General features: G+C 36.0%; 1 protein-coding gene across 3 annotated transcripts in view; it reads left to right on the top strand.

Annotated features, from left to right (window-relative positions):
• The window catches only part of LOC100945491 (CD302 antigen), a 149,060-nt gene that overhangs the window by 37,805 nt on the left and 99,070 nt on the right, over window positions 1-12,185 (top strand). For all 3 annotated transcript variants that reach the window (XM_003795973.3, XM_003795972.3, XM_003795974.2), the window contains exon 14: window positions 8,396-8,477. In XM_003795973.3, the coding sequence (XP_003796021.1) occupies window positions 8,396-8,477 (82 nt within the window). The remainder of the gene's footprint in view (window positions 1-8,395; window positions 8,478-12,185) is intronic.

Raw genomic sequence — 12,185 nt, 5'->3', positions numbered from 1 at the left:
TATACATGCAGAGAGGGAGGGGTCAGATGCAGGGCAACTAATTTGAAAGCTATTATAACCACCTCCGTGCAAACCTACCTTGAGGAAGGTCAGTGAAAATGGGAAAGTAAGCAAGTGATCAGAGATTTATAGCCGTTGCAATTTTGATGTTAGGGTGGACAGTTTTCTTGATGCCTTTAAGGGCAATGTAGAGAAATATGGGCCAAGTCCTGCTATTGTGGGGAAAATATTTTTCTGAAGGTTTGGGGACAATTATGGGTGGGTATGAGGGGCTTTAAGTCCACAAATTTATTTTTCTCTTCCCTCACTTTTGTGAACTGTAAAGATCCGAATCTGTAAATCAAGGATTCTGAGTGTACTAAGAAAAATTACTGAAAAGGAACCACTACCTGGACGTAGTCTAGCAAAAATTTTTGCAATTATTTTGAGTAAAACAAAAACCTCAGAGAAAAGCAGCAGAAAATAAGCAAAACTAGGTTACCAAAACACAAAGAAAATCCTGCTAGCCTTCTTGTCCGGGACACTAAATATATAAGACATTTAAAGACTGACATCTGAAGAATTTTGATCTAGAAAATGTTTGCAATGTATTCCTTTTAGTTCCCAACTAACTTCATCAGTGAAAAGATTAACTGATACTAACCATCTATGTTCCCTCCTTGGAAAAAACTTTCTAAGGCTGAGAGGTGAGTAAAAAACCAAGAACACATGAATAGGTACAGTTGACCTCTGTATTCATGGGTTCTATATCCACAGGGTTAACAAATAGCAGGCTGAAAATACTTGGGAAAACAAACAATTTAAAAAATGATACCATAATAAAAAACAAATAAAACAACAACTATTTACATATCATTTACAATGTATTAGGTATTAAAGGTGATCTAGAGATGATTAAAGTAAATAAAAAGGTATACGTAGGTGATATGCAAATGCTTATTTTATACAAGGAACTAGAGCATCCTCATATTTTGGTGTCAGTGAGGGAGGGGTAGTCCTGGAACCATTCCCCCACATATGCTAAAGGACAACTGCAATTTATTATAAAAAAGTTGGAAGCAAAAATGTTAATATAAAAATACTGGCTGGATATGGTGGCTCACACTATAATCACAAGGCAGGCAGGAGGATTACTTGAGGTCAGGAGTTCGAGGTTGCAGTGAGCTATCGTTGTGCCACTGGACTCCAGTCTGGGTGACAGAGGGAAGCCATGTCTCTAAAAAAATGTTAAATACATTTAAATTTTTCTTAAACATAGCTCCAAGTTACAATAAATTTAACTATAAAAATAGAATAAAACTATCCAAATATTGAAAGAGAAACACAATAAAAGAATAAGAATATTTTAATAAAACCAAGTGTTTAACTCTGTTTACAAATAAACACTAGGTTATAGAGAGATAAAACAGTTGTGGGAAAGAAAAGTATAATGAATTCCTCATTTGATCTGGAAATCATATTTAGAAACCCAGATTTGTACATTTTTAAAATTTTAATATAATATATAATAGAATTTAAAAGAGTATGCTCATCTACTGAATATGTCATGGGTGAATACAAGGTCTAGGTAGAAAATTATAGGGAAATAAAATTACAAAGGATGAAATCCAGCATAAAGCAAGTTGGTAAAAGACCCAGTTTATCTATTATCAGTTTTGATTAAGTCTAAGACAGCAAATTTGTTCAACAGTAAAGTTCAACTCTATGCTGTTGATAGAGACTTAGAACATGTCTTGCCAATTAGTACCTACCCAGCGCCAAGAGTGTGATGCTCTTTCCCTCGGAAAAATAGAGTCACAACAGTTATTACCAAACTGAGAAATTGTAATAAGAATCCATCTCTTTAAAAATTAAAACAACCGGCAACATTTTCATATTGCAACAGATTTAGTGCTCAGTACCTTGTGGTCCACTGCCATGGGGTCCCTGATTTATTACTACTCAACCCACTTTAGTTGCTTATGGTGTTGCTTATCTCAAATAGTGGTTGAGTAAATACCAAGTTAAATATCATGTGATCATCTTCATAGGTGTTGAAAATGCACCTGGTAAAATTTGCTACTCATTCCTGGCTTACTATATAAATATGTCATATGCATATATATTAATTTATTTAATGAATATGATTAATATACAAATTCTTACCAAATTAAGAATAGGCTGGTCTGAGGACAGTGGTGTTTTAACAACAAATTGATCACAACCAGTTGCAGATTCCTTTGTTCCTTCTTCACTCCCACTGGTTCACTTGACTAGCCTAAAAAAGAGAGAGAGAAAGAAAAATAAAATAGCTCAAAGCAGTAACTACATTACACTTAATATAGTTAAGTGTCAAATGTGTTTCCCTGAAAATCAGAAAAAGTTAAGGATCCCTAATATCACCACTATCACTGATTTTTGTTTGGAATGCATCCCCTACACATTAAAAATAAAAACAATACTACAAAGTGTAAATGTTTATAATATATTAAGTGGAGGGAAAGGCAGATTATAAAAATTTTAAAAAAAGATTATTTACATTAAAAGCTAGACTGCAGAAATACATTAAAAAAATAATGGTTGTTACCTCTGGGAGATAAGCGTCCAAGTGATTTTTAAAATGCTTTCTCTGAAAATGTCCACATTTTCCAGATTTTTTTTTTTTTTTTTGAGACAGAGTCTCACTATATCAACCTCAATAGAGTTCCATGGTGTCACAGCTCATAAGCTCAAACTCTTGGGCTTACGCAATTCTCTTGCCTCAGCCTCCCAAGTAGCTGGGACTATAGGCAGACTTTTTGGGGTTTTTTTTCTTTGTTTTTTTGAGACAGAGTCTCAAGCTGTTGCCCTGGGTAGAGTGCTGTGGCGTCATAGCGCACAGTAACCTCCAACTCAGGCTCAAGCAATCCTTTTGCCTCAGTTTTTCTATTTTTAGTAGAGACAGGGTCTCGCTTTTGCTCAGACTGGTCTCGAACTCGTGAGCTCAAGCAATCCACCTACCTTGGCCTCCCAGAGTGCCAGGATTATAGGCATGAGCCACCATGCCTAGCCTCCAGATTTGTTTTATACTAGCATAGCCACTACTGAATTTTTCTCATTAAAGAAAGTAGTTTTACTACAACGTCCTGAGAACCTACTGTAAAATGCAATACTTGAGTTCTGTAAGTATTCATTTAGTAAGCATCTATTGTCTAGCAGTAGGAATCAATACACAAAATCTCATTGCAGACTGACCTAAGTCAATTTGGATATATTCACTTATACGTCCTTTTTGAGGTGACTATTAACTATTCCCTCACAATTTTGAGAGTAGATTATAATGTATACAAATTCAGACCAAATTCTTCCATATGTACAGACATTTACACAAACATTCATGAAGCAGACACAAAATGCTTCATACAAACCATTGTATAAGCTTGACAACATCCCAGCAATCTGTCCTAGTAAGTGTTCTAACTACCATCTCACACAGAAAGTTCACACAAGGCAGTTGTGACCATGTTCTAACAGCAGAATTCTGTTCCTGGGAAAGCCAGCATCAGGCTGTCACAATCATTTGCCCCAATGACTGGACATGGGATTATTTGGGGATCAACCCACAGGTGCCATTTCTAAAGGTACTGACTGTGGCCTTATAAGACTTACTACCCTTTCATGAAAGGTGAGTGTCTCTGAATTTTAGCTAATCCTCATATCTTGAATAAATTAAATTTCTCTAGTGAAAGAAAATTTCTAACATCATGCTAATGAAAAAGCTTTCTCATTTCTGACATTTACTCTACAAATGACCAAAGCCTCTAGTCCTTGTGGTGGCTGCCTCTGGACCACAGCCTTTCCAAAACATTGCCATTCCTCTCTGACATTAATTTCAAGCAGGGTAACTTAAAAGTCCCTAGCTCTCAAGCTGGATATACATAATGTAATACTGTTTAGGTAAAGTGTTTTTAAGTAAAATACTGCGATAACAAACTCTAGATTCCCAAGCAAAGGGTTAGGAACTCTAACAAGAACAGAGAGCCGAATGGGTGGAGGGAGGGGGTTTGGAGGGATTACTTCTGAGGTTTAACTTATAGGGATACAGGTGAATCTTTCTAAGAGTAGAATGTGAACGTTTTAAAACAATGACTGAGAGAATGACATAAAGGCTGTGTTGACTAGTTGATGGAAGTATTTCAGATTGCATGTGAAAACCCCACACTGTACCCCAGAAGTGCATTAACGTACATAGTTACCATTCAATTAAAAAAAAATAAATAAAAAATAAAAACAAAGTCTAGCAACCATCACATTCTATATTTAAAAAAAAAAAAAAAAAAAGAACAGAGAGCCATGGAAAAGTACTAAGCAATGAGGTTGTAGATACTTGTGGGAATCAATAACCGGAGAACATTAGAATATCATATATGATAGCAGTGACCATCAGGAGAATCCATATATAGTAGGGATTACAATAGGCATCAAAATTAACCTGAGAGGTAATTAAGGTAATCCATTTCCTCGTTTCTCATAGCCACCTCCCATTAAAAAATTAATACAAGTTCATTATGTAAACTTCAGAAAATATAAAAGGAATGGTATTGAAGAAAATAAAAATCGCCTCAAATCCCAGTTCATATTTAGTGTCAACTCTTTCCATTTTCTTCCTTTCCTACACATACAGCTTTTACAAAATTTATTTTCCACGGAATTTACTGTGTTTAATTTTTTTCTAATTACAAAAGTGTTGCATATTTAATTTAGAAAACAGAAAAGCATGGAGAAAAAAACAAATCTCCATAATCTCTTCTTTCATAGGAACCATATCTTATTTGTACTCTGATCCCAGAGGCTAATACAAGGCCATGTTAAGCAGACTGTGTTGTCTTCTTAATAAGTTCTTTGTAGTAAAGAGATCATTGGCCTGTACTATACTTACAAAACCAACATATTCTCCCTTTTTTTTTTGAGACAGAGTCTCACTTTGTGGCCCTGGGTAGAGTGCCATGGCATCACTGCTCACAGCAACCTCAAACTCTTGGGTTTCAGTGATTCTTTTGCCTCAGCCTCCCAAGTAGCTGGGACTACAGGCACCTGCCACAGTGCCCAGCTATTTTTTGGTTGTAGTCGTCATTGTTGTTTGGCAGGCCCAGGCTGGATTCGAACCCACCAGCTCTGGTGTATGTGACTGGTGCCCTAGCTGCTGAGGTACAAGCGCTGAGCTGAAAAACAAAATGTAACCATAGCTTAAAGGAAAGTAGGAAGCAAACCCATTTATATTTGAAAGTGATTCTAAAGCTTAGTCCTTGAATGTTTTATCTTTCTATTGCAGAAATTAACCTCAGCATGATTCACTGCCCAAATTGTGCATTGCGTGCCAAGGAGTTGAGTCAGATTACTGCTATACCTCTCACAACCTAAATTCCACATCTCTTTTTGTATTTCAGTGAAAAGGATTCAGGTCAGATCTTTGCAACTCTTAATGGCAGCTGAACAGAGAAAGCCATTGTAGAGCAAAAATAGCCATAGGATTAGAGAAGAAAGCCTTGCTTGCAAAGCCATTGCTGCTGTGTACACCACCTCCTGTGATGCGGCATGAATGGATTTAGGTATAAATCTAAGGCTTTGCAGACTTAGCCCCTTCACCAACTAGTTATTTATTGAGGGTTATGGCTAACATTCTGTTTTCCTTAGCAACCAAATACAGCAGGAAATTTGATTGAGAATAGGAATTGCACATATTAGCCTTTATCCAATGTCTTCTTAACCTAATAGCTTTAAAACCTTACACTTAGAGCTTGGAGTAGAAGAAATTTATAGAGAGAATTTCAGTTCAGCTGGATTCCCCAGTTATGATCAGATGCGTTTTTTCCCCTCAAATTTTCTAAAATCAACATTGGCAATGATTAATGTGATTTTAAATGTCTTCTTTTTATCTGCCTACAGCTAAACCAGGTCAAACCAGTAGCAAGTTACAATTCAGGAAGTATTTCCTATTTTTGACCACAGAAAACACACACACACACACAAAGTAGTTACTATTTTCCATATTTATGACACCAGGGTGAATTCCTTGAAATGAGGCCGAAATCTGTGAATTTCTGAGTTGAAAGGAAGTTCCTTCTCAGAAAGTAGGGAAGATTAGAAAGTTTGGAGATTCGAGGCAGTCTCTTTTCTCTAAGAAATTGTTCTCTGAGATGCAGCAAAGGAACTAGATAAGGGCTTGAAATAAGAGAAGTTTTCAAGTGAGTGGAGGGAGCCCTTGGCTGAAAGAAGACTGGGTGGAAGCTCCAGGAGCCAAGAGCTGCTAGGGACAGACCTCTGAAATGTTTGTGACAGATGATCTTTGATCATCTGCCTGGTTGTACTGTTGATTGTGTGAAGAAGATAAAATACCTAATGCTTACTTTAGGGAAATACAAAATTCTGCACACATTCCCCAGGCCTCAATACATAATATGCACAAACTGGGGAGAAATGGAGTTATATCCCTGAGTAAGTATGAGGAAGGAAATTTAACCTCTTATTTCAGCCATCTGGCTTTAATTATGCTGTAAGGCAATTATCTAGCCCCTGTGCTGTAGGGAGCCAATGTTTGGGCAGAGGATTCACTTGGAAGCCTGTAGGAACACTCTGATTAGTTGAAGACACAAACTGCAAATTCCTTTTATAGGTACACATTTAAACTAGGCTTAATTGCCTCTACTGAACTTATTTTAAGTCCACAAATTGGTGATCTTTCTCTGTGAATGATAACATTATTATCATAAAAACCAAAAGGGACGGTCCTCATATTCCATAGCATTAAGTTGAAAAATTTGAAGTTGAAAAAATAAAAAGTACTTGTTGATATTCAAGCATGATAGAAAATAAAGAAATAAATAAAGCATAAGGGAATACATATTAAGGAAGGGAGAGAGATAAAGGCAACTGTTTTATTAAAAAGTGAGAAATTAGGTTTGACACACGGTAGTTACAGCACCAGCCACATACACCAAATCTGACAGGTTCAAACTCAGCCCAGGACAGCTAAACAACAATGACAACTGCAACAAAAAATAGCCAGGTGTTGTGGTGGGCGCCTGTAGTTTCATCTACTTGGAAGGCTGAGGCAAGAGAATCACTTGAGCCCAAGAGTTTGAGGTTGCTGTGAGCTGTGATACCATGACACTCTACCAAAGGCAACATAGTGAGACTCTGTCTCAAAAAAAAAAAAAAAGTGAGATATTAATTTTAAATTATTTGTTCCAGCCTTTGATTCACTAGCAAATTTTATAAAAATACAGACATATATTTCTCACTAGACTTGTAGCCATACATTCCATATATTTCATGTAGTCTCAAGAGCTTCAGGATAGGGATTGCTTTTAGATTTGGATTCTATCCCCTTCTCTAATATATATTCTGTATGATATTTGTATGTATATTGCATTTATATATGTATTATATATGCTACGTATGCACACATATGTACTGATTATACATACCATATGTCAACAGAATTGGTCTATTTATTAAGGCCTAAAAAATACTATAAATTTTAGGGAATATTTTCAAGTGTGGAGAGGCTGAGAAAATTTTTTACAGTTCTATCACTTTAATTGATGCTAGATATATCTCCATGGCTGGAGGATAAGTTTATTTATGGGAAAAGAACCACTTAAATGTCTGTTTTTGTCCCTGTGTGTTTGTGTATACATTCTTCCTTGGAATGTCTATCCTTTTTCCTTTTAGCATTATGGGATAAGCATTCAGATTAAGGCTGGAAAGAAATGTTAGCCGACTCTTGAAGAAAATCTTTTGTCTTACCGACATCACAAAGTATTTCCTTACTTCCTGCAATCCACAATGACCTGTCCTTTCTCTGAACTTCTATAGCACTTAAAATGCATGCCACCCAGCTGGGCACCTGTAGCTCAGTGAGTAGGATGCTGGTCACATACACCGAGGCTGGCAGGTTAGAGCCCAACCCGAGCCTGCTAAACAACAATGACAACTGCAACCAAAAAAATAGCCAAGTGTTGTGGCAGGTGCCTGTTGTCCCAGCTACTTGGAAGGCTGAGGCAGGAGACTCGCTTGAGCCCAGGAGTTGGAGGTTGCTGTGAGCTGTGATGCCATGGCACTCTACCCAGGGGGATAGCTTGAGGTTCTGTCTCAAAAAAAAAAAAAAGTTCAAAATGGAATAGTTTTTACCTTTTAGATCAATAAAACTACTTAAAATAAAGTAGTTTTTAAAGTATAGTGGTACTTTTTTCTTTAGCTACTTCATATTAAGGGTTCAATTTCATTTCAAAAGTCTTCTTTGTATAGCTTGAAGCTGTGCCTTTCCATTAGTGACAAGATCTTCTGAATAAACTCTGAAGCACATTAGACATATGGGTGCAAAATATTTTCATCAAATTTTGTCCTCAATTTTTTTAACAATTTCTTTTTAAAGTGGCCAGCGTTGGCTGTGGATTGGTTTGAATAAAAGGAGCCCAGATTTACAAGGATCCTGGCAATGGAGCGATCACACACCAGTAAGTTAAAACTTTCTTATTTGGGATAATATGAAAGTAGTTTTTGTTTCAATAAAAGTAAGTTGACTGTTAAATAATACAGAGGTGCCAAAAAAGAAAAAAGTATATACACATTTTAAGAAAGGAACATGTATTAAAATATTAATACTCAATATATATTGATAACCTTTTTGATCTTATATATTATATCTTATATCTCTGGTAATTGCAGAACTCAAACATGACTTGAGTATTACAATTTTAATGCAGTTTTTTCCTGATATCATACTATATACAAAAATCAACTCAAAATAGATTAAAGACTTAAATGTAAGACCTGCAACTATGAAACTAATAGAAGAAAACATAGGGGGAAAGTTCCATGACATTGGTCTGGGCAAAGATTTTTTTTGGATGTGACCCTAATAGCACAGGCAACAAAATCAGAAGTGGAAAATAGGATTAAATCAAACTAAAAAGCTTCTGCACAGCAGAGGAAACAGTAAACAATGAAGAGATACATATTGAATTGGAAATAATATTTGCATACTCTTCATCTGATGTCCAAAGTACAGTCACATGTTACTTAATGACAAGGATATGTTCTGAAAAATGTGACATTAGGCAGTTTTGTCATAGTGCAAACATGTACTAATGCAAACCTAGACAGTGTAGCCTACTACAAACCTAGGCCACACACCTAGGCTACGTACTGCTCCTTGAATACAAACCTATATAGCACATTACTATACTGAGTACTATAGGCAATCTTAACACAATTTTTTTTTGAGGGGGGAGTCTCACTCTTGCCTGGGCTAGAGGGCTGTGGTATGATAGCTCATGGCAACCTCAAATGCTTGGATTCAAGTGATCCTCTTGCCTCAGCCTCCTGAGTAGCTGGGACTATGGGCATCCCCCACAGTGCTCAGCTAATTATTTTCTATTTGGGGTAGAGATGGGATCTCACTCTTACTCAGGCTGAACTCCTGAGCTCAAGACATCCACCTGCCTTGGCCTCCCAGACTGTTAGTATTATAGGCATGAACCACTGTGCCTAGCCTGGTAATTATTTATGTATCTAAACATATCTAAATATAGAAAAGGATTATGCAGCCTTAAAGAAAGATGGAGACTTTACCTCCCTCATGTTTACATGGATGGAGCTGGAAAATATTCTTCTTAGCAAAGTATCTCAAGAATGGAAGAAAAAGTATCCAATGTACTCAGCACTACTATGAAACAAAGTATCCAATGTGCACAGCCCTACTTGTGCAATTTTAGCCCAAGAATATGCGGAAAGGGGAGAGGGAGGGGAGGGGAGGGGGGAGGATGAGTGGAGGGAGGGTGTTTGGTGGGATCACACCTATGGTTCATCTTACAAGGGTACATGTGAATCTTTCTAAATGTAGAATATAAATGTATTAACACAATAACTAAGAGTATGCCATGAAGGCTATGTTAACCAGTTTGATGAAAGTATTTCAAATTGTATATAAAACCAGCACACTGTACCCCATGACTGCATTAATGTACACAGCTATGATTTAATAATAATAAATAAATATATATATATACAGAAAAGGTACATTAAAAATATGGTATATCTCACAAGACTACTGTTACATACTTATGTCCATCAAAGACTGAAACATAATTATGTGGCACATAACTGTATATAAGGAACTCAACTCAATGGCAGGAAAAACAACCCAACTTTAAAATAAGCAAAGAGCAGGATATGGTGGATCATGCTTGCCATCCCAGCAACTCAGGAGGTTGAAGCAGGAGGTAACCAGCCTAGGCAACATAGCAAGACCCCATCTTTTAAAAGAAAATTTTTTTAATTAGCTGAGCATGGTGGTGCACTGTTGGCCCAGCTACTCAAGAAGCTGAGGTGGGAAGATTGCCTGAGCCCATATACACTCTAGGTATATGAAAAATGTTCAATATCACTATTCATCAGGGAAATGCAAATGTAAACTTCAGTAAGGTATCACCTCACACCTGTTAAAATAGCTATAGACAAAAGATAAATTAGTGAGGATGTGGAGAAAAGGGAACTTTTGTATAATATTGATGGGAATGTAAATTAGTACAGCCATTATGGAAACAGTATGGAAATTCCTCAAAAAATTAAAAATATAAGTAACCATATGACCTAACAGTCCCACTATTGGGTACATATTCATAGAAAATGAAATGAGTTTGTTGAAGAGATATCTGTACTTCCATGTTAATTGCAGCTTTATTCACAACAGCAAAGATATAAAATTAATCTAAGTGTCCATCAGCAGGTGAATGGATAAAAAAAATGTGGTACATACATATACAATAGAATACTCATCAGCTGTAAAAAGGAAGGAAATTCTGCCATTGGCAACAATATGGATGAACCTTGAGGACATTATGTTAAGAGAATGAAAGTGGGCACGGAAAGATGCTCCATGTTTTCATTCACATGTGGAAACTAAAAAAATTGATATCATATAACTAGAGAGTATTCTGGTAGTTTCCAGGGACTGAGGTAGTGGGGATAGGAGACTTGGGGAGATATTGGTCAAAGGATACAAGATTTCCTTTGACCAATATCAAAGGTAGGAATGTTAGATGGTAGGAATAAGTTCAAGAGATCTATTGTACTGCATGGTGACTAGAGTTAATATTTTATAGTTTTGAAAAATGCTAAGAGAGTGGATGTTAAGTGTTTTCACCACAAAAATGACAACTATGTAAAGCAATGAATATGTTAATCAGCTATATTTAGTCTTTTCATAATGTATATGTACTTCATAACATCATTTTGTAAAGGATAAATGCACATAATTGTATCTGTCAATTTATAAAAATAAAATAATGAAATCCACATACCATACAACCATTAAAGTTATGTAGCCCTATCTTTATTGAAATGGAAATAGATTCACATATAAGAATTAAGGAAAATAAATTATTAATCTTATTTTTATTAAAAAATCATATGAATCATATGTACAGTCTTTCTATATGTAGTGCAAAAGTATTAAAATATATAGTGGTCATCTTTGGATAGTAAATTTGATTTTTTTTCAAAGCCCTTTTGTTGTACTGGTTTTTATTTCCATTTGTATAATAAAAAGTTTTTTTACTACCTAAAGGTATGAGTTATATCTTTAAAAATAACTTTATTGGGAGAAATAATTTTGGAGAAAATTCAAATTCTTAATATTATTTCAAAGGTTTATATCATCCTTCAAAGAGGCTTTATGTAACATTTCTAAGAGCAAAATTATTCTCAGATATTCAATATAAGTTCCATATTACCATTGTATCAACTCATTTTTTATGCTTTCCAAGTTTAAAACACTTTAACTTTTTTGGGGAAAGAGAGGGAACAAAGTCTCACTATGTCGCCCTGGGTAGAATGCCATGGCATCACAGCTCACAGCAACTTCAAACCCCTGGGCGTAAGCAATGCTCTTGCCTCAGCCTCCCAAGTAGTTGAGGTGCCTGCCTCAACTCCTGGCTATTTTTTTGTTGCAGTTGTCATTGCTGTTTAGCAGGCCTGGTCGGGTTCGAACTTGCCAGCCTAAGTGTATGTGACCAGCGCCGTAACCACTGTACTACAGGCAACAAGCCAAAACACTTTAACTTTTATTTTCAAATTGTAAAATATCTGAAATTAATCAAATAATTAGCATTTTAATTCATACCCCCAAAAAAGTCTTTTGCAATTTCTTCATTCTTTCTGAC

The sequence above is a fragment of the Otolemur garnettii genome, unplaced genomic scaffold, assembly GCF_000181295.1.
Source record: "Otolemur garnettii isolate 467f Iridium unplaced genomic scaffold, OtoGar3 scaffold00098, whole genome shotgun sequence".
NCBI classification, from domain to species: domain Eukaryota; kingdom Metazoa; phylum Chordata; class Mammalia; order Primates; family Galagidae; genus Otolemur; species Otolemur garnettii.
The sequence above is the reverse complement of the archived record's forward strand: the minus strand, read 5'-3'. Positions and strand labels throughout refer to the sequence as shown.